This window comes from Mustelus asterias, chromosome 10, assembly GCF_964213995.1.
Source record: "Mustelus asterias chromosome 10, sMusAst1.hap1.1, whole genome shotgun sequence".
Taxonomy (NCBI): Eukaryota; Metazoa; Chordata; class Chondrichthyes; order Carcharhiniformes; family Triakidae; genus Mustelus; species Mustelus asterias.
Window position 1 is genome coordinate 75,034,300 of NC_135810.1, and position 21,857 is coordinate 75,056,156.

Here is a 21,857-nt window from a genome sequence, read left to right on the forward strand (position 1 = left end):
TTATGGTGCTTATTTTCCTATTTGTAGGAATAGAACTTCTTATATAATGAGTATAAATACAACCTTGAATGTACAAAAGAACAAAGGAGTGTGTCATGGCAATCCCTACCCTTTTAATTCATATGTTGGAAAATCCTTTACGTTGCGCTGTCCAGAACTTCGAGATTATAGCCATAAGGAAGACAATATTATATGGCTGAAGGTATAAACATTTTCATACTTTTGTGTAATTACTTACCTTATGGAGGAGAGTTACATTTTTAAGGTTGTGCAAAATTGTTTCAATTAGTGTATACATACTAAAGCCTCGCAAAAAGTATTTAACTGTTTCACAACTCAAAATAAAAAAACCCTTTTCCATAAAAGAGATGATATTATTTACAAGGTAAAATGCATTTATTGAAGGAGTTCGTTAGTAGATAACAATACTGCCTGTGCTTCAAAAATAGTTAATTGACTGCAAAGCAATTTGGAATACGTTGAGGATGAGATAAATTGCAATCTCCGTGCAAGTTTGTTCTTTCTTTCCGACTTTTAGCATTTCATTGATGAAGATAGAATTGTTATTATTGTAATTCAGTCTACCTAAAAAAGAAAATGTAAGATTTAGGCTCTTGTCATGTTATGTAACCTATTGTAAAAGCAGAAAGGCATTTGAAGATGTGTCACATCAGCTGTACCTCTGATTATTTAGGTATATTTAGGTAATATCTAGGTTATACCACTCATGAGAATATTACAACAATAATTGGGGCACACATTTCTACCTTCACCACTTGTGTGATAATTTGGCTGAGCAACAATTCATTCACTTGTTATAGAATCTATTCATCAAGCTCAATGGGATGAAAAGCAGGCAACTTCTATAAAGGCAGAATATCAACTCCATCAGATGTCCACCCAGAGGGTTCAGGTGAAAAGTACAACCAGTTACGTTCTTGTATCTTTCAGGATTGCAAGCATAATGTCCACACAGGGACTGAGTACGTTATTCGGAAAGTGGAAGAAAGGAGTGCTGGGTATTATTTGTGTGTACTCCCTCTAGAAAATGGTGGAGTTCAATATAATGTTACAAGATTACTGAAACTGACAACCCAAGGTACAGTTCGACATCCATTTTTATTAATGTGTTATTAAAAGCCAAACTGATGAGTTCAATTATGCAAAATATATTCTAACATGAGCTGGAAGTTGGAAAATTTATAACAAGATTTGGTCCATTTGGGCCTCAGAAGAACTGTACTCCTCTTTGGGAGGGCAGATTACCTTGCACTAGGACAGACATGCCCCAATGCTCCCCCCCCCCCCCCCCACCACTCCAATGGCCACCCCCGATCGCTAGCGTCCCTCACTCTGTCACTGATCCCAGTGCAGAGTGGCAGTGGGATCCCTCACCCCCACCAATCGCCCCAAGTGGCCCTGCCCCAATAGGCCCTGTCCCCTCTGGCCTCACCCCCTTGGCACAGCTCGATGCCTGGTGGATAGTGCCAAGATGACCCCACGGGCAGTGCCAGTGGGCCAGGCTGGCAATGCCTAGGGTGCATCCCCCCTTACTCCCAATCTCCTGGGGGGGCCTCCATGGCCTCCCTTCACTCCAGCGTGGCTGGTCACCAGTTCTCCATTCGTGGGGAGCTGTTGTAAACTCCGTTGGAGTGAACCACTCCTGGTGGGGGAAGCGGGATAGTGGTGCTAGCGGGACCGGAGGCTTCAGTCCAGAGCAGTGCAATAGGCTCGGAGAATCGCCCCCCTCATCTCTGTGGTGAAGGATGTGTGGAACTCATGGGGGAGCTCTCTTGTGGATTATGGCCAGCCCCTCATGATGATGCTATGTAGTTGCCTGCATGTGATGTCGCCAGGAAGGCCTGCTTGAGTTCCTGAATTCGACAAGAAGGTAGCACCTCCACAGCCATGATGTCTATATCTTCCTCATGATCCGCCTGAACTGTGGTGGGTAAGAAAGCTCTGGAGAGGCTATCAGCCAACTAAAACCCCTCGCCACATTTGCAGATGATGCTGAGGTTGTAGCATAACAACTTTAGCATCATGCGTTGCAGCCATGCAGACATAATGTGGAGAGGCTTCTTTATGAGAATTATGGGTAGCTGGTGATCTGTTTCAACCATTGCAGGGTGACCCTATATCAAATCATGACATTTCTGATAGGCAAAGACTAGGGCAAGGATTTCCAACAAAGGTAGTTTATTCCTAAGCTCAACAGCTACCTGCAGTACTTGTGCTCTGCCCAAGCAGAGCTTTGCTTTTTATTTTTTTCCCTTTTGCTTCTTTCCCCAGTGTTTGCTTCTTAAATGTACCATTATCCCCTCGGAATTAAAAATTAAAATCTGTTAACGAATACGTTCCTCTTTCTTCACAGAACCTGTCGAACCATTTAAACCAAAGTTAATTTATCCTGTTGAAGAACAAATTGAGTTTGTACTTGGTATGTGTACTTTTGAATGGCTTTATGACATAACAATCCTGATAATTTTCTTGCCTACTCAGCCGAAGGTACTATTCAAGCTGGGGCACAGTTCAGTAGGTTCGAGAAGCTTACTAAAGTAACCATTCTACACGTCTAAGTCAAGGTGGTTGGAGTCAAAACTGTTTGACTCTGCCCACTCATGTGCAATTGCTGCCAGGATTGCCTGGAGAGCAATCTGGCCAAGATCCCTGACTCTTACCTTTCAATTACAAAGCAAAAAGGTCAACTGTAGTAACCTGAACATTGCCCCAGCTGAGGTCAACACTGACTGAGAGTCAAGTTTGGGAAGATCCATCCTTTATGGTTTAGCAGCATAATAAATTAGATTTCCTGATTTGGTTTAGTTAACAGTGGCATTAATCCATTAATTTCAGGACCTGGGTGGCACGGTAGCACAGTGGTTAGCACTGCTTCCTCACAGCTCCAGGGACCTGGTCTCGATTGCCGGCTTGGGTCACTGTGTGAAGTTTGCATGCTCTCCCTATGTCTGCGTGGGATTCCTCCGGGTACTCTGGTTTCCTCCCACAGTCCATAGATGTGCGGGTTAGGTTGATTGGCTATGCTAAATTTCCCCTTAGTGTCCCGGGATGCATGGGTTAGAGGGATTAGTGGGGTTACGGAGACAGGGCTTTGTTGTCGGTGCAGACTCGATGGGCCGAATGGCCGCCTTCAGCACTGTAAGGATTCTGTGTGTAGTCCTAACCTATTTGTTTTATGTGGGTTAGCACCCGCATTAAAATCACATCAATCAATGTTGTTGGAAATTGTCTTTAACCATTTGGTGATCAGGAGAGTTGTATATTTGTAAGGAGAAATTTCATACCTTATGTAAAAGACTGTTAGATCATTCAGGCCCTGAAAGCCTGCACTGTGGCTTGTGTCTCTGTTCCTTCTGCTGGTTGAAATCCATGAAAAGTCATCGACTGGAGAAGCTAACCCTGTCCCTCTCACCATGGATGCAGCAAGTCCTGCATGAGCGTTTCCAGCATTTTCTGTTTTTATTTATGACCCTGCAGAAATTTGTGAGGTCCTGCAGATTGGGAGTTAGCTAATATAACACTGCTATGCAAAAAGGAAGGAATTGAAGTCCAGGGCAGTTAACCTAACATCAGTCATTAGGAAAACAGTGGCACCTATTATTCGGAAAGCGTTAAGAATGGGCTTGGAAAATCATAATATGATCTGACAGAATCAACATGCTTTTATGCAAGGGAAATAGAATTTAACGAATTTATTAGTATGTTATGAGGATGTAAATAGTAGGGGTTTTGTATTATTTCAAGGGATGTGTACATCACAGGCCAGTATTTGTTGCCTATCCTTAATTATGCTTGAGAAGGTGTTGGTGAGTTGCTGCCGCCTTGAACCGCTGCAGTACATCTGGTGTGAACAGTCATAGCGCGGTTAGGAAGGGAGTTCAGGAGTTTGGTAAAGAGGAACCGGTGCATGTAGTATACTTGGATTTAAAAAACGGCATTTGATAAATGGCCACATGAAAGGTTAATCTGCAAGATGAGATAATTCAAAATAGTGCCAACTGAATAAAGATGACAGCCCAGAAATTGTGGTCTGAGCTTGGAGAACCGCAACAGGATTCCTAGCCACCAATTAGGCCTCATCTTTTCCAAAGCCCAAATTGTTGGAATGGGATTGTGTGAGTACTGGAGTGGGGGAGCAGGGGAAGGGTCACCTGCCATACTAATGGTGCAGCTGGTGTTAGTTTTAATTCTGCAGCTAACAATTTTAGTTCCCTGCTACTATCTAGATATTTAGAATTTAGAATTTCTATAGTGCAGAAGGAGGCTATTCGGCCCATTGACCCTGCACCGACCACAATCCCACCCAGGCCCTATCCCCATAACCCCGCATACTTACCCTGCTAATCCCTGACACAAGGGTCAATTTATCATGGCCAATCAACCTAACCCGCACATCTTTGTACTGTGGGAGGAAACTGGAGTACCTGGAGGAAACCCACGCAGACACGGGGAGAATGTGCAAACTCCACACAGACAGACATGTTGCTGACGTCCAAATTGTAAGCACTTCTCTATTAGAAGTGGCTAAAAAATCAGCAGGGCAGTGACCTTGGCAGTTAAGCTGAGATCTCATTCACTGAGAATCACCAGGACAAGGCCTTGACTTAATTTGTAGCCACTCTGAAAGGCTCACAGGTTTTTAGTTCCAACATATATTTTTAGTTTGTTTGAAGTGATGGGGAATCTAAGGATATTTTTGAAATCATTTAGGTTATGAGAATAGTTTTAAAAAATGACAAATAACAAATGCTTGTTTTACTGGCCACATCAAAGCAAAATCATTTGCATTATTGTTTTTTTTGTATTAGGTGAAAAAAGGGAAATTGAGTGCAAAGCTATTTTTGGCTATGGAATGAAAGAATACTGCATACTATATTGGATTTTTAATAACAGTGGAAATGATATAGTGTATGAAAATCCTGAAAGGTAAGAGTGGACTAAATGTATATTATATTGGGTGTAATGGTATCTAATTCTTAATTGCTTGCATGAGAAGAATGACAAAGTGATATCATTAATCCACAGAGTTCAATCATTAACTCCTTTTATTTTCCGGTATATTGTTTATTACACCCTCTACTCATGCTGCAAGGTGACAATCGCTAAGTTCAAACAATCAACCTTCATGCTTTTCATTGCAGAAACCACAGAGAGATGCAGATTTTATTCTTGTTCTTATTCATACAAAAGTCCATCAAGCCTTTTCCATTCAGAGTAAACGTACTTATTCTGCCATGGTGTTTGCTCCCACAGCTTTACCGATTGTAAATAACTAGGGCCTTCCCCTGTTACACATTTTATTGCTGCCGTGGGTGGGAATTTCTGTCCTTTGGCGGGAGAGCGATTAGGAACATTTTGGTTAATACCACTGTTGGATTATGAGTGATGGTGACAATGTTTTGATTTCAATGGACATAACCTTATCAGAAAATGGCAGTGTTGTTTCGGTGAGAAAACTGGTGTGCTTCTCACCAATAAACCGGTCGGTTTTCTTTCCAGATTTGACCACACTCCGCCAAAAAACATCAATGGGACGTGAATCATGCATTCATAGAGGTGGGCAGGGCTTAAACACACCAGCAAACCCGGCTACTCAGAGATCGGGGCACCATCTTTAAAGGGCGCCCTGATCAGAACTCCATAAACTTCCCCCTACCCCCACCACTGAGGCCTGAGGGGCTCCACTTTGCACCCCTCAAATCAGAGCGAGCATTCACTCCGATCTCTCTCCATCACCCCGCGCTGTGATCATCGGCCCCTTCTCTCCTCCACTTTCATTATTGACCCCTTCTCCCCGCCCCCTCCCTGCTATCATTGGTCCTTTCCCTCCCACAGTCAAAGCAAGTAACATCCCCTCGCAAAGGCCATCACCAGCATCTGGCATCCCCCAATCGTCAGACTGCTGCCAGCTCACAAGCACAGCAGCATTAACACTCCACCTCCAATGAGGCTACCTCTGGGACCTGTCCCTTGCACAGGTTGGCAGTACCAACCTGGCAGTGCCAACCTGTGCCAAGGGGCAGTGCCAGGACACTGCCTAGCCATGCCCCTCTTCCCCAAGGGCTATACCTACCTTTATACCCTCAGGGAGACCCCAATGACAGATTCATGTCGGTGTGAACTGCATCAATGTGATGTCACTTCAGACTGTTGTCAATATCTGGCAGGACGGCGGGGGGAGGGGTGGTCAAGATACAGAGATACATATTACAGAGAAGGAGGTGCTGGAACTCTTAAAGCGCATCAAGGTAGATAAATCTGCGGGACCTGATGAGGTATATTCCAGGATGTTTTGGGAGGCTAGGGAGGAAATTGCAGGTCCCCTAGCTGAGATATTTGAATCATCGACAGTCATGGGTGAGGTACCTGAAGATTGGAGAGTGGCAAATGTTGTGCCTTTGTTTAAAAAGGGCTGCAGGGAAAAGCCTGGGAACTACAGGCCAGTGAGCCTCACATCTGTGGTGGGTAAATTGTTGGAAGGTATTTTGAGAGACAGGATCTACAGGCATTTAGAGACGCGAGGACTGATTAGGGACAGTCAGCATGGCTTTGTGAGTGCAAAATCATGTCTCACAAGTTTGACTGAGTTTTTTGAAGGGGTAACCAAGAAGGTAGATGAGGGCAGTGCAGTTGATGTTGTCTACAGGGACTTTAGCAAAGCCTTTGACAAGGTACCGCATGGTCGATTGTTGCATAAAGTTAAATCTCACGGGATCCAGGGTGAGGTATCTAAATGGATACAAAATTGGCTTTTTCACAGAAGCCAGAGGGTGGTTGTAGAGAGTTGTTTTTCAAACTGGAGGCCTGTGACCAGCGGTGTGCCTCAGGGATCAGTGCTGGGCCCACTGTTATTTGTCATTTATATTAATGATTTGGATGAGAATATAGGGGCATGGTTAGTAAGTTTGCAGATGACACCAAGATTGGTGGCATGGTGGACAGTGAAGAAAGTTATCTCCAATTGCAGCGGAATCTTTATCAATTGGGCCAGTGGGCTGACGAATGGCAGATGGAGTTTAATTTAGACAAATGCGAGGTAATGCATTTTGGTAGATTGAATCAGGGCAGGACTTACTCAGTTAATGGTCGGGTGTTGGGGAGAGTTACAGAACAAAAAGATCTAGGGGTACATGTTCATAGCTCCTTGAAAGTGGAGTCACAGGTGGACAGAGTGGTGAAGAAGGCATTCGGCATGCTTGGTTTCATCGGTCAGAACATTGAATACAGGAGTTGGGACGTCTTGTTGAAGTTGTACAAGACATTGGTTACGCCACACTTGGAATACTATGTGTAATTCTGGTCACCGTATTATAGAAAGGATATTATTAAACTAGAAAGAGTGCAGAAAAGATGTACTAGGATGCTACCGGGACTTGATGGATTGAGTTATAAGGAGGGGCTGAATAGACTGGACTTTTTTCTCTGGAGCGTAGGAGGCTGAGGGTTGACCTTATAGAGGTCTATAAAACAATGAGGGGCATAGACAAGGTAGATAGTCAATATCTTTTCCCAAAGGTAGGGGAGTCTAAAACTAGAGGGCATATGTTTAAGGTGAGAGGGGAGAGATACAAAAGTGTCCAGAGGGGCAATCTTTTCACACAGAGGGTGGTGAATGTCTGGAACAAGTTGCCAAGTTTTAAAAAGCATTTAGATAGTTACATGGGTAAGATGGGCATAGAGGGATATGGGTCAAATGCGGGCAATTGGGATTAGCTTAGGGGTTTTAAAAAAAAAATAAGGGCGGCATGGACAAGTTGGGCCGAAGGGCCTGTTTCCATGCTGTAAACCACTATGACTCTATAACTCTATGAGAGGGGGGTGCAGGATATTGATATTAAAATGCACACTAATGCATAAAAAGCAGGTGAACCTGTTGGCGCGCCAGTGAGGGGCGCCAATGAGAACTGCAACTTCTAGATCTTGATCCCCCGCCGGCAACCTTGCAGACGGCGAACACGGGCTCAAGATTTCACCCAGAGATTTTAGAGATGTTTTTCTGCAGATTTCTTGTGTAATGGGAACAGCTGATTGTCCATTCTATTCAAGTCTCATATTCATGGTTAATATAACATACTAGTCATTCCTTGAGAAGAAACGGGCAAGGAGATGTAAACCGTAGACTTTTACATTCTCTCGTCAATAATAATCATCTTCTCCCATTCTCCCTCTGTTCTGTTTGCTGAAGTAGAAATTATTTATTTTATTTAAATCATTTGGTATTTTCTATTATAAAATGTTCACACTTCTGTATCTTTTAGGTTTGTTACTGAAGATAACAGAACATCCTTGATCAGGCCACTTGTGTTCACTGAAGTTAAAGCAGAGCATTTGAATCAATCTTTTAAGTGTGTTTTAGATTGTCCAGAGACTAACCAAATCGGTAACATCATTATTCTGGAAAGAGGTATTCCATCCTTTTGTAATAAGATGGTAAAATCACAACTGAGCAACTCTAACACTGCTTCATGTCCTTTTATTCTGATGGATAGTCCAAAAAGCCAACTAATATTAACTGTACTGGTCAGAGAGGTCCAAGTCCATGTCAAGTCAGCTGAAACAATTGCTATGGTGATACAATTGTGTGCTGTTTAAAGTAAAAGTTTATTTATTAGTCACAAATAAGGCTTACATTAACACCACAATGAAGTTACTGTGAAATTCCCCTAGTCGCCACAATTTGGCACCTGTTCGGGTCAATGCACCTAACCAGCACGTCTTTCAGACTGTGGGAGGAAACCCATGCAGACACGTGCAAACTCCACACAGACAGTGACCCAAGCTAGGAATTGAACCCGGGCCCCTGGCACTGTGAGGCAGCAGTGCTAACCACTGTGCCACCATGCCGCTCCATGGCTGGGGAAGGGAAGATTCAGGTAAATTTTCACTTCTGTTCAATAGATGTTAGTGAGGATAGAATTGACTTGATCTGCAATGCACTCCGGGTTTGATTCGCCTGCCTTTGGTCACTGTTTACATTTACATGAGCATCAATTCCCTGTTCCTGTTCACTCTGGGGACACAACTAATTAAAGCAAGCATGAAATTGGAAAAGAAGGGCCAGTCTCAATTTCTTTCTGGACTGCACTCTTCCAATTTTAGTGAGTTAAAATACACGTGTCAATTTTTTGCATGAGCTTCATTAATGTGAAATAGAAATATATATAAAGGAACAAGAACAACTCGACCAAATTAACTTTTAAGGAATGGACCCTTGGAGTGGAATTTTCCCACCCCGCCCGCCATGGGAATTGTAGCAGACAGGGGGCAGACCATGCAAAGGCCCGTTGACCTCGGGTGGGATTTTCCGGTTTTGGGGCAAGTGTGGATGTAAAATCCCACCCTTTGTTAGAAGTGGAGGGTATTGCAGATGTGCAGCATTTAAGAAGGAACTGAACCAGGGGAAAAGGGAAGTGAACAAAACATAATTCCACACAGGGAAAATGTTTCGATGGAAAACAGAGAGAAGCTTAAGAAGTGGAGGTCTCAAACTCATTGGAATTTAGAAGGATGAGAGGAGAACTTATTAAAATATGTAAGACTCTGAGGGTGCTGAGATGGTGTTCCCACTCCCCAGGGAATTTAGAACTGGGGGTGGGGGGGGGGGGCACAATTTCAAGGTGAGGGGTCTCGTATTTAAGATGCAGGTGAGGAGGAATTTCCCCCAGAGGGCACACATTTTTGTAATTCTCTTCCCCAGCGAGTAGTGGAGTCTGGGTGATTGAATTTATTCAGGACTGAATCAGACAGGTTTTTGACCTACAAGGGAGTCAGGGTGGGAACAGTCAGGAAAGTGGAATTATGGCCACAATTAGATCAGCATGATCTTATTGAATGACAAAGCACACTCAAAGGGCAAACTGACCTACTGCAGTTTCTATCTTTAATAAGTCTTTGGAGGCAGAAGTCCCTTCACTAAAATCCCTTCATTTACAACTCCAACAGTAGTACACAGAATGCTATGTTAGCAGTCTACCTCCAGGAGTGTCAGAGGAATTGACACTCCCAATTAGATACAAGGCAAAGACTCCCTGATTGGCCCATCAATTAGATCCTTAATCAGGGATGTCTTTTGACACCAATCAAGTAAACGAACTCAAACTAACTTAGGGACAGATTAAAAGGGGCGGCTCCCCAAAAGAAAGGGGGAACAGCCCGAACTAAAAACAAAGTCGAAAGGAAACTTAAAACATCAAACCAAAAGGTGATTATCAGGGTCGATAACACACCCCAGCCCCTGCGGTGCCCAGCGGTATCCTTAATCAGGGAGTTCATACTCCAATAGGCCAACCTCAATTGCCTGATTGAAGTCATTATACTATCTCTTATATTCTTAGGTGTTGCAGAAATTTGGGAAAATAGGAAGTAACATGAAAGAAATAAAAGGCAGATATCTTTGCCATTTAGCTATTACCTGTTTAAACCTAAGTAATTTAAAGAGCCATTATACTTTCCTTTTCATCTCTTTATTTGCGTTTTCCTTTCTTCTTCCACTGTTCCTTTTTAAATGCAGTTTATTGGTAATACCTTCCAGTTCCAATGAAAGGTTCATACTTGAAACATTCACTTGTTTATTTCTTTCCCACAAATGCTGCCTGTTGAGTATTTATTGGGTATTTCCCAAATTTTCTGTTCTTGTTTCAGATTTCCAGCATCTGCCATATTTTGCACTTTGTCCAAAAGTATTTGTGTCAGGTAAAAGCAAAATACTGTGGATGCTGGAATCTGAAACAAAACCAGAAAATGCTGGAAAATCTCAGCAGGTCTGATAGCATCTGTGGAGAGAGAATAGAGCCAACATTTTGAGTCTGGATGACCTTTCGTCAGAGTATTTGTGTGAAGTTTGGAACAGTGCAATCTGATGTCATGGCATTTACTGTAAAAACAATTTTTGGTGGGAATAGGGGTACTTTGTTAGCAACATCTTCTATAAATTAACAATTGGTTTCAAGTTAAACTATGTCAGTAAATATATTGATGATGCATTAATTTCAATTCAGCTCACTTCACTTGAGTAAATAAAATATGTAAATTGTACAATGTGCCCACAAACAATATTGTTGAAGCCTGACTAGTTACATTACACAAATGATGTTTACTCAGTGCCAGCAGCAACAGAAACCACAGTATTTTTGGATAATGTGGGCTGCAGTGTCAGATTGATATTCCAGATTATTGATAATGACCAAAAATGTTATTTAATTTAAGTTTCCACAGGCAAGAGTGAAAGTGGTCCAACAGTCCTGCTAATAATCATGACAGTGGCAATTTTCATCGTTGTATCAGTTGTGTACGTGAGGTTCAAGATTTACTTTGTCCTTTGCTTCAGAGACTTCATGTCCAGGGATGAAACTCTAGAAGGTAAGATTATAAAAAGAAAGCCTACATACAGATAGTATTTTGGTTTAATATCAAAAACAGCCCAACTAAATCAAACAGGGCTAGGAATGGAGTGCTTGTGTCAGACAGGGATAGAATAAATCGTAGCAGAAAGTGCTAGCATCACCTGTATCAGACAGGGCTAGCATCACCTGTATCAGACAGGGCTAGCATCACCTGTATCAGACAGGGCTAGCATCACCTGTATCAGACAGGGTGAGCATCACCTGTATCAGACAGGGCTAGCATCACTTGTATCAGACAAGGCCAGGCTCACCTGTATCAGACAGGGCTAGCATCACTTGTATCAGACAAGGCCAGGATCACCTGTATCAGACAGGGCTAGCATCACTTGTATCAGACAAGGCCAGGCTCACCTGTATCAGACAGGACTAGGATCACCTGTAACATGTCTCAGACGGGGCCAGGATCACCTCTATCAGACAGGACTAGCATCACTTGTATCAGACAAGGCCAGGATCACCTGTATCAGACAGGACTAGGATCACCTGTAACATGTCTCAGACGGGGCCAGGATCACCTGTATCAGACAGGGCTAGCATCACTTGTATCAGACAAGGCCAGGATCACCTGTATCAGACAGGACTAGGATCACCTGTATCATGTCTCAGACGGGGCCAGGATCACCTGTATCAGACAGTTCTGGCATCACCTGTATCAAAAGCCACACAAGCTTTCGGAGCTCCAAGCCCCTTCTTCAGGTGAGTGGGAATTCTGTTCACAAACAGGGCATATAAAGACACAAACTCAATTTACATGAATAATGGTTGGAATGCGAATACTTACAGCTAATCAAGTCTTTAAGATACAAGCAATGTGAGTGGAGAGAGCATCAAGACAGGCTAAAAAGATGTGTATTGTCTCCAGACAGGACAGCCAGTGAAACTCTGCAGGTCCAGGCAGGCTGTGGGGATTACAAATAGTGTGACATGAACCCAATATCCCGGTTGAGGCCATCCTCATGTGTGCGGAACTTGGCTATCAGTTTCTGCTCAGCGACTCTGCGCCGTCGTGTGTTATTTGTAATCCCCACAGCCTGCCTGGACCTGCAGAGTTTCACTTCTTTTTAGCCTGTCTTGATGCTCTCTCCACTCACATTGCTTGTATCTTAAAGACTTGATTAGCTGTAAGTATTCGCATTCCAACCATTATTCATGTAAATTGGGTCTGTGTCTTTATATGCCCTGTTTGTGAACAGAATTCCCACTCACCTGAAGAAGGGGCTTGGAGCTCCGAAAGCTTGTGTGGCTTTTGCTACCAAATAAACCTGTTGGACTTTAACCTGGTGTTGTTAAACTTCTTACTGTGTTTACCCCAGTCCAACGCCGGCATCTCCACATCATCACCTGTATCAGACAGGGCCAGGATCACCTGTATCAGACAAGGTTAGGATCACCTGTATCAGACAGGGGAAGGACCAACTGTTTCAGACAGGGCTAGCACCCCCTGTTTCAGACAGGGTTAGCATCACCTGTATCAGACAGGGCTAGGATCACCTGTATCAGACAGGGCGAGGATCACCTGTATAAGACAGGGTTAGCATCACCTGTATCAGACAGGGCTAGCATCCCCTGTTTCAGACAGGGTGAGCATCACCTGTATCAGACAGGGCTAGGATCACCTGTATAAAAAGACAGGGCTAGCATCATTTGTATCAGACAGGGCTAGGATCACGTGTATCAGATGGAGCGAGCATCACCGGTATCAGACAGGGCGAGCATCACGTGTATCAGACAGGGCTCGATTCACCTGTATCAGACAGGGCTCGATTCACCTGTTTCAGACAGGGCTCGATTAATCTGTTTCAGACAGGGCTAGCATAATCTGTATCCGACAGGGCTAGCATAATCTGTATCCGACAGGGCTAGCATCCCCTGTTTCAGACAGGGCTAGCATTGCCTGTATCAGACAGGGTTAGCATCACCTGTATCAGACAGGGCTAGCATCCCCTGTTTCAGACGGGATTAGGATCACCTGTATCAGACAGGGCTAGGATCCCCTGTTTCAGATAGGGTGAGCATCACCTGTATCAGACAGGGCTCGATTCACCTGTTTCAGACAGGGCTAGCATCATCTGTATCTGACAGGGTTAGCATCACCTGTATCAGACAGGGTTAGCATCACCTGTATCAGACAGGGTTAGCATCCCCTGTTTCAGACAGGGCTAGCATTACCTGTATCCGACAGGGCAAGCATCACCTGTATCAGACAGGGTTAGCATCCCCTGTTTCAGACAGGGCTAGCATTACCTGTATCCGACAGGGCAAGCATCACCTGTATCAGACAGGGTTAGCATCCCCTGTTTCAGACAGGGCTAGCATCACATGCATCAAGCAGGGCTCGATTCACCTGTATCAGACAGGGCTGGCATCGCCTGTATCAGACAGGGCTAGCATCCCCTGTTTCAGACAGGGTGAGCATCACCTGTATCAGACAGGGCTAGCATCCCCTGTTTCAGACAGGGTGAGCATCACCTGTATCAGACAGGGCTCGATTCACCTGTTTCAGACAGGGCTAGCATCATCTGTATCTGACAGGGTTAGCATCACCTGTATCAGACAGGGTTAACATCCGCTGTTTCAGACAGGGCTAGCATTACCTGTATCCGACAGGGCAAGCATCACCTGTATCAGACAGGGTTAGCATCCCCTGTTTCAGACAGGGCTAGCATCACATGCATCAAGCAGGGCTCGATTCACCTGTATCAGACAGGGCTGGCATCGCCTGTATCAGACAGGGCTAGCATCACCTGTATCAGACAGGGCTAGCATCACCTGTATCAGACAGGGCTAGCATCACCTGTATCGGACAGGGCTAGCATCACTTGTATCAGACAGGCCTAGCATCACCTGTATCAGACAGGCCCTAGCATCACTGGTATCAGGCATTACCTGTGTCAGAAAGAGCTAGCATCATCTGTATCAGACAGGGCTAGCATCACCTGTATCAGACAGGGCTAGCATCACCTGTATCAGGCAGGGCTAGCATCATCTGTATCAGACAGGGCAAGGATCACCTGTATCAGACAGGGCGAGCATTACGTGTATCAGATAGGGCTCGATTCACATGTATCAGACAGGATTTGGACCAACTGTTTCAGACAGGGCTAGGATCATTCTCATTAGATAGGGTTTAGATCACCAACTTTTATACACAAACTAAAATATCCTGTTATGAATTTTAAGTATACATGTGTTAAGAATCCCACTGTTGTTAGATGCGATGTTATTCCAAAACCCAGAGTGTAACATGGAACACTGGTTCTTAAGAGTGTGTTTTGTCAATTTGGTATGATGTGAAGACAAATATACAAACCAGTAAAGGAAAGGCCCAATCTTGTTTTAACCGCAAAAAAATGTTTATGAATATGTAAAAACACACAACAAAAAAGGCCTCAATACAAAACAAAGTTATACAAAACTACAATAATAGCTATACGCAGGTACTGTATTCTGGAATTAACCCAATTCCATCTATCTATGTTGCTGAACTCTGAGACATGTCTCTTGTCCCAACACAATCATCCCATACAGAATAACTCTGAGCTAAATCCAGCAAATGATTACCACCCACAAGTTGGGGGCGATTCTCCCAGCCCACTGTGCTGCTCTATCATCTTTATTGTACCCTATTTTTGAATCTTTACTTTAGCTTTTGATACCAGCAACATACATTAGAAAATACCTCATTTATTATTCAAAGGATTTCCAAAGGTCTAGGTTTTAATAGTTCCATCATGCTACCCAACTTGTTTGTTCATTATTCCCCTTGCTGCTCCTTGTCCCCAAAGAGAAAAGTAATATTTACATGTATGTAAATGCAAAAATAATAGGGGCATTGGAGATACTTACAGAAAGAAGTGATTTTGAACATACTCTGTAGTCTAGCCAAGGAACCACCAATCCTGTCATGAATAGATTAAATAAGTTTTCACAATTTAAAAAAAAATCACACTTCCAGCCTATGGGAGAACTTAAAGTTTAAAGTTAAAATTTATTTATTAGTGTCACAAGTAGGCTTACATTAACACTGCAATGAAGTTACTGTGAAAATCCCCTAAGCGCCTGTTCAGGTACAACAAAATTTAGCATGGCCAATGCACTGTAGCAGCGTGTCTTTTGGACTGTGGGAGGAAACCGGAGCACCCGGAGGAAACCCATGCAGACACGGCAATAACGTGCAGACTCCACACAGACTCACCTAAGCCGGGAATCGAACCCGGTCCCTGGCGCTGTGAGGCAGCATTGCTAACCACTGTGCCACCATGCTGCATCAGGGCAGCTGGCCTACCGGCCACAGGAAACTAAGAAAGAAAGAGTTTTGGAGATCTAAAGTGATGGGTGTGAGGAAGTCAGAGAGGCACATGCTCAGTTTGTTCCTGATTAATGCTGATGCTTCGAACTTAATTTTCAGACAATAAGGAATATGACGCCTATGTGTTGCTTCTTAAGAGCCATGAAACTCTCCTCAGTGCTGAGGAAGAAACATTTGCATTGGAACTATTACCTGCAATTCTGGAACAAAAGTTTGGTTACCGACTCTGCATTTTTGAACGTGACGTTCTTCCAGGAGGAGAAGCAGTCCTGCTCCTCCTGGTCATACAAACATGAAGATAAAACTATAAAACTACTTTTGGCATCTCCATCAGTTGGACGACAACTGATACTTCAGAGCATGCACGGTACACACCCAGCCCGTTTAAACTAAAAATGCAACAGGTGTCCTTTGCATGTCATAGTATTTTAAGTGAATCTATCACATTATTCAGTTTTGCCTAGCTGTAGGCCTGGGGGAGCAGTACCATGGCTATGGCAATGGTAAAATGTTTTGGAGTTGTCACTGGTCTGTTTTCATTAGCTAGCAGGTCTAAAATATTAGGTCAGCAACTTTTCATAGCACACGCTCTCACAACTAAAATCTTCCATCCAGTGCTATATATCCACTTATAAAGAAGAAACCATTACATTTTATCTTCTTGTTTTTCTTTAACTATACGGATTAATGTTGATGCTCCGAACTTAATTTTCAGACAATAAGGAATATGACGCCTATGTGTTGCTTCTTAAGAGCCATGAAACTCTCCTCAGTGCTGAGGAAGAAACATTTGCAATGGAACTATTACCTGCAATTCTGGAACAAAAATTTGGTTACCGACTGTGCATTTTTGAACGTGACGTTCTTCCAGGAGGAGGTAAGGTGGATTTATTCTTTTAACTTGCAAATCACCAAATCCAAGGGATGCAAATTTATACATACCTGGTGCACAACTGACCGCCATTCATGGCTGATCATAATTAGGTTGAATTACATAACATATACAGCACTAAACAGACTCATTAGATTCTCTTTAAATCATCTGTATACCATTAGATTCCCTTTAATTCATCTATATACTATTTGCTTTAAGTACTCCCAGTGGTTGTGAATTTCACAGAAAACAGAAAGTAGGAAAAACAGGTCACTCTCAGGTGGGCAGGCTGTGACTAGTGGCTAGCACAAGGGTCCTTTTGAGATATCTGTGTTGATTATATTCAAGTCTCTTGAGAATCCCCTATTTTAATAGTATCTGGGGGTTACCACTGACCAGAAACTGAACTGGACCAGCAATATAAATACCATGGCGACAAGAGCAGGACAAAGACTTGGGATATTGCAGAGGGTAACTGACTCTCTGACTCCCCAAAGTCAGTTCGCCATCTGCAAGTCACAACTCAGGAGTGTGCCAGGGAGGTGGTGGCATAGTGGTATTGTCACTGACCTAGTAATTCTAAGGATCAGGGTAATGCTCTGGGGACCTGGGTTCGAATCCCACAATGGCAGATGGCGAAATTTGAGTTCCATAAAAATCTGGCATTAAATCTGGATTATGAAATGGTTGTTTTGAAAACTCACCTGATTCAGTAAATTCCTTTAGGGAAGCAAATCTGCCATCATTACTTAGCCTGGACGTGCCTCCAGATTTGCAGCAATGTGGTTGACTTAATTGCCCTCTGCAATGGTCTGGCAAGCCACTCGGGCAATTAGAAATCCAGCAATGAATTTAAAAAGTCACTATTCAAGAAGTTCAACACCATCTAGGGCACATCATCCCGCTTGATTGGCATCCCATCTTCAACATTCACTCCCTCCAAACCAACACACAGATGCTGCAACTCGCCTTCTACCCCCACAACCTCTACCAGCAAGAAGGACAAGGGTAGCAGATGCATGGGACCACCGTCACTTGCAAGTTTCCCTGCAAACCGCCCACAATCCTGACTTGGAACTATATTGTTGTTGCTTCACTGCTGCTGGGTCAAAATCCTGGAAATCTAACCCTAACAGAATTGTGATTGCAGGGATTGCAGTGGTTCAAAAAGGCAGCTCACCACCACTTTCTCGAGGGCAATTAAGGATAGATAATAAAAATGCTGCCCTTACCAGCGACATCTATGTTCCATGAAAGAATTTTTAAAAATCTGCGACTGTGCCTTCAGATCCCTAGGCCCTAACTGTTGGATTTTCCACTATAAACCGCTCTTCCTCTTTTTTGATTTTTAAGTCGCTCCTTAATATTCATTAGTACTCTTTGACCAACCTTTGGTCCATCTGCCCGAATATCACATTATGTGGCTCAATGACAAATTTTGCTTTATACCTGTGGTGAACCATCGTTGGTTCCCACTAGGTAGTACTGAGCCAGGGTCTGGCCAGTACTACGAGTCTGTATATATGTTGCTGTTGGGGTTAGGGATGGGTTGTTCTACTTGTTACTGTTGGGGTTAGGGTTGGGCTGTTCTACCTGTATTATAGTTATTATGGTACATCCCAGTCGGGCTCCGCCTCCTGGGAGAGGTATAAAGGTCACTGCTCTGTCTGGGACCCCTCAGTCTGGGATCGTGTACTATACATGGTAGCTTCGTTGTAATAGCAAATAAAAGCCTTTATTTCCTTGAGCATCTCAAGCCTCATGAGTAATAACGCGCATCAATACCCATCCTGGCAAGCACCTGGGAACATTTTAATACATTAAAGGCTCAATTTAAATAAATGTTTTGCTATTTTCTTTAAATTATTTGTTCATCTAAAATGTTTATTTTGTTTTTCAGCTTCTGCAAGTGACATCTTTTCCTACATTAACAAATGCAGAAGATTAATTATAGTACTATGTGCTGAATGCATGGCAGACGATAGTTCCATGTATGAATTGTTGACAGGTCTCCATCAAGCTTTAGTTGAGAGGTTAATAAAGCCAATACTTATTGAATATAATCCAATAGGAGACATTACAGCTTTGCCGCAGTCACTTCAGCTTATTTTGAGATCAAACAGGAGAGTGAAGTGGAGAAGTGCATCTCTATCACAAAATTCATACTTTTGGAAGAAGGTGAGATACCTTATGCCAGCAAAGCAGATTAAGGCATCTGAATATTCTCAAAATGGAAGAACAATTCCTTGACAGCAGAATCTAATGACCCAGGAATCATATAATTATAGATGGGAGCTCATACAGATCTCATTGTGCCTGTGACCATAGAAAGTATATCGTCAATGTCAGTAGCAAACTTTAAGATTCTGAGAAGTACCCTGCATACAAACCATAGAAGTGACTGACTAATACGAGAAACAACGGATAAGTGTAAAGAAATAAGAATTTAAGGATGGTTCATCCTGCCCTTCGCACAGATTTATCTACAATTTGTACTATCATGATCTCTACTCAGTTAATATGATCTCGAAAAAGGATGAACCAGCATGAGGTAAACTTCCATAAAAGAACATCAAACTTACATTTTCTGAACACTTGACATGGTTCACAAAAATATCCCAAGGCATGTCACACAGAATCAATAACATTGTGAAGTTACTGTTGATTTTTGTGTAAACAAAACACCATTTTGCCCACAGCAAGGTCCCGTCAGCAGCAATTAAACAAATGACTAGTTGATCTGTTTCTTGTGGTAGTTGAAGGAAGAATGTTGACCATAGCGTCAGAAGAGCATCCTGCTCTTCATCGAATAGCGCCATGGGGTCTTTAACCTCCAAATGAACAAATGGGACCTCAGCAATGTGAATTTTTCATTCCATTCTTAATCAGCTCTTTTCCCAGTAACTAATGAAGAGTTATTTGATTTATTTGTGACGGAAGCAAAATTCCTCCTGATTTTGTTGAAAGCATTCATGCACCAAAGATGGGAAATGGATCTGTAAAATGTTCCTGTGGCATTTAAGTATTATTGTGACAGTTCAAGTTACAATAGCAATTTACATGTAAATAAGGGGCTTTGTTGAAAATGTGTAATGTGACTTTGGTGTAAAGATTAGTTAGATTAATTCAAGGTACTGTTTGGACATGTGGCTCTCTATCCTGCCATTCATAAATAAGGTTGAAGCCACAATCCACAATAGTTACATTTGCCAATTTTACCATCTGCCTATTATCTATGCACAACATATCTTGGGGAATGGGACTGATTAGATTAATCTACAGAGAGTCTGTGCCATATAGATGCTTTGATGAAAAGGAACTTCTTTCAGTGGAAGTATATGAAGATTTGTTTGTAGTTGAAATGTTAGTATACAAAAGTAATTTATTGGACATGGATCAACAAGCATATTATGCTCCAGAATTAATTTGCAGAGTAGCATAAGCAGACTCACTGGAATGCTTTCTGGTATGAGCAAGTACAAATACTGTGACATTGTACAAGGGAATCGAGACCATTGATGAAACATACTTTAGTGGGTTGTATAAGTTCTGCAGGTTATATACCTGTAAAATTGGTGAGCAATCCAATATGATGAGATATAAAGAAAATTAAAAGTAGAGATTTAATGCTGAGTCTACATAATACCCGAGACCACTGCACACTGTGGCTGGATGAGTGAGGAAAATCAGAATTGCCCACTCTTTTAGACGCTCCAAGGATTCTAAAAATACATTGTTCCAAAATGTCAGTGCCAACTGTTGTAATCACTAATTCAATTTGCAGCAATCTTCAGGCTCAAATATTATTCACTTTATGAAACAGCACTGTCTTTCTCATTTTAACTTATCCTCGAGTGCAATATGAACATAACATCAGGACATCCAGGTTTTTAACACTACTGCCCAGGTTACTTTTACCCGTCTGGAGGCCACTATACACCAACACACTTGGGATATTGAGCTTCAAGACAAGTCGGGCCTTAACTGAGCCAAACTAAAGGGAACCAGAGAAGTAGGAAATTCCTGATTCTTGTTCCACTTCCCCATCCTCCCAGTGACATTTGCTGCCTTGTGAGGGTTTAACAGAGGTCCTATATCTTAAGAGGCATGCTGAGAATTCCATAAAGTTCCTTTGTTACTTAAATCAGTCTTTATTTTTATTTGTGTTTTACTTTTACTGTTTACAAAATGCAATATTATTTACCTAAGTCTGCCGATCCTTCTTCATAGCCCCCTTCCTTAATATTTTTCATCTTTTCGGTGACCCCGCTTTATTTTCTATATTCCCCTTGATTTTGTATTGTCTTAGTAGCCTTAGGTTCACTGCCTTTTAAAGTCTCAATTTAATTCCTATTTTTTTCTAATCATCCAAAAAATTAATCTTGTATTGCAACCCTTTCTGGGATTTGTCTAGTATGTACTGCAGTCTTCTACTGTTTGAATGGTTCCTATTGGTTGTCCATTGCTTTATCTGCCAAAGATGGGTCAAGTAATTTCTCTTTGTACTGGAATTTCTTTTATCCTGATGCATAGGATGTGACTGTGAACGCAACTTATTGACCCAATTTTCATGTCCCTTTTCTTCTCGTATTGCTTTTTTTAACAAATAGCTTATTATAAGTGGGTGTCGTGCTGAAGAATAAATGAAAAATTTGTGCATGCATCCTGCACTTCCCTATGAATGAAAAACAATTAATTAGGAACCAATCAAAGAATAATTATCAAAGGAGTTAACCAACTTAGTTGGAGCTTAAGGCTTAATTACAATTATGTATTCAAAGAAAGGTTCATGGAAAGGAATATTTTGTACTGTTTGTTAAATTTAATAAAATACGTATTAAACACATCACCAGTGCCTGTGTAAGAAAATACAGAAAATGCTGGAAATCTCAGCAGGTGCAGCAGCAAGTGTAAAGAGAAACAGAGTTAATGGTTGGAATTTTCTTTGGCAGAGTGGCGCAGTGTGTGGGAAAACAGGGTGGAAGCCGCTGGCCCTGAGAGTGGCTCACTCTGCCATATTGAGAGCCATTTGGTGAGAAAAATTAAGGAGCAGGTATCAAGACATCGCGCCATCAGTGCCCACTCCACCAGCAACTTATGTTTGTAAAAGAATGGGGCGCCATGTTTAAAAGGTGCCCTAATATAAAAAAATATAAAAACATCCCCCCTGCCACCATTTCCCAATCATGGAACTCCCTTCCCATGAAATCCCCCCCAAAACTGCCCGGGAACTGTCCCCTGGCACAACCCC

At 42.5% G+C, this 21,857-nt stretch overlaps 1 protein-coding gene across 1 annotated transcript; it reads left to right on the forward strand.

Annotated features, from left to right (window-relative positions):
* The first annotated feature begins 390 nt into the window (after positions 1–390).
* On the forward strand, positions 391–18,856 carry LOC144499456 (interleukin-18 receptor 1-like). Its single transcript, XM_078221442.1, has 8 exons — positions 391–411; positions 952–1,099; positions 2,375–2,440; positions 4,830–4,947; positions 8,280–8,425; positions 11,236–11,379; positions 16,448–16,609; positions 18,507–18,856. The coding sequence occupies exons 1-8, from the start codon at positions 391–393 to the stop codon at positions 18,854–18,856; spliced, it is 1,155 nt and encodes a 384-aa protein (XP_078077568.1).
* The last annotated feature ends 3,001 nt before the right edge of the window (positions 18,857–21,857 follow it).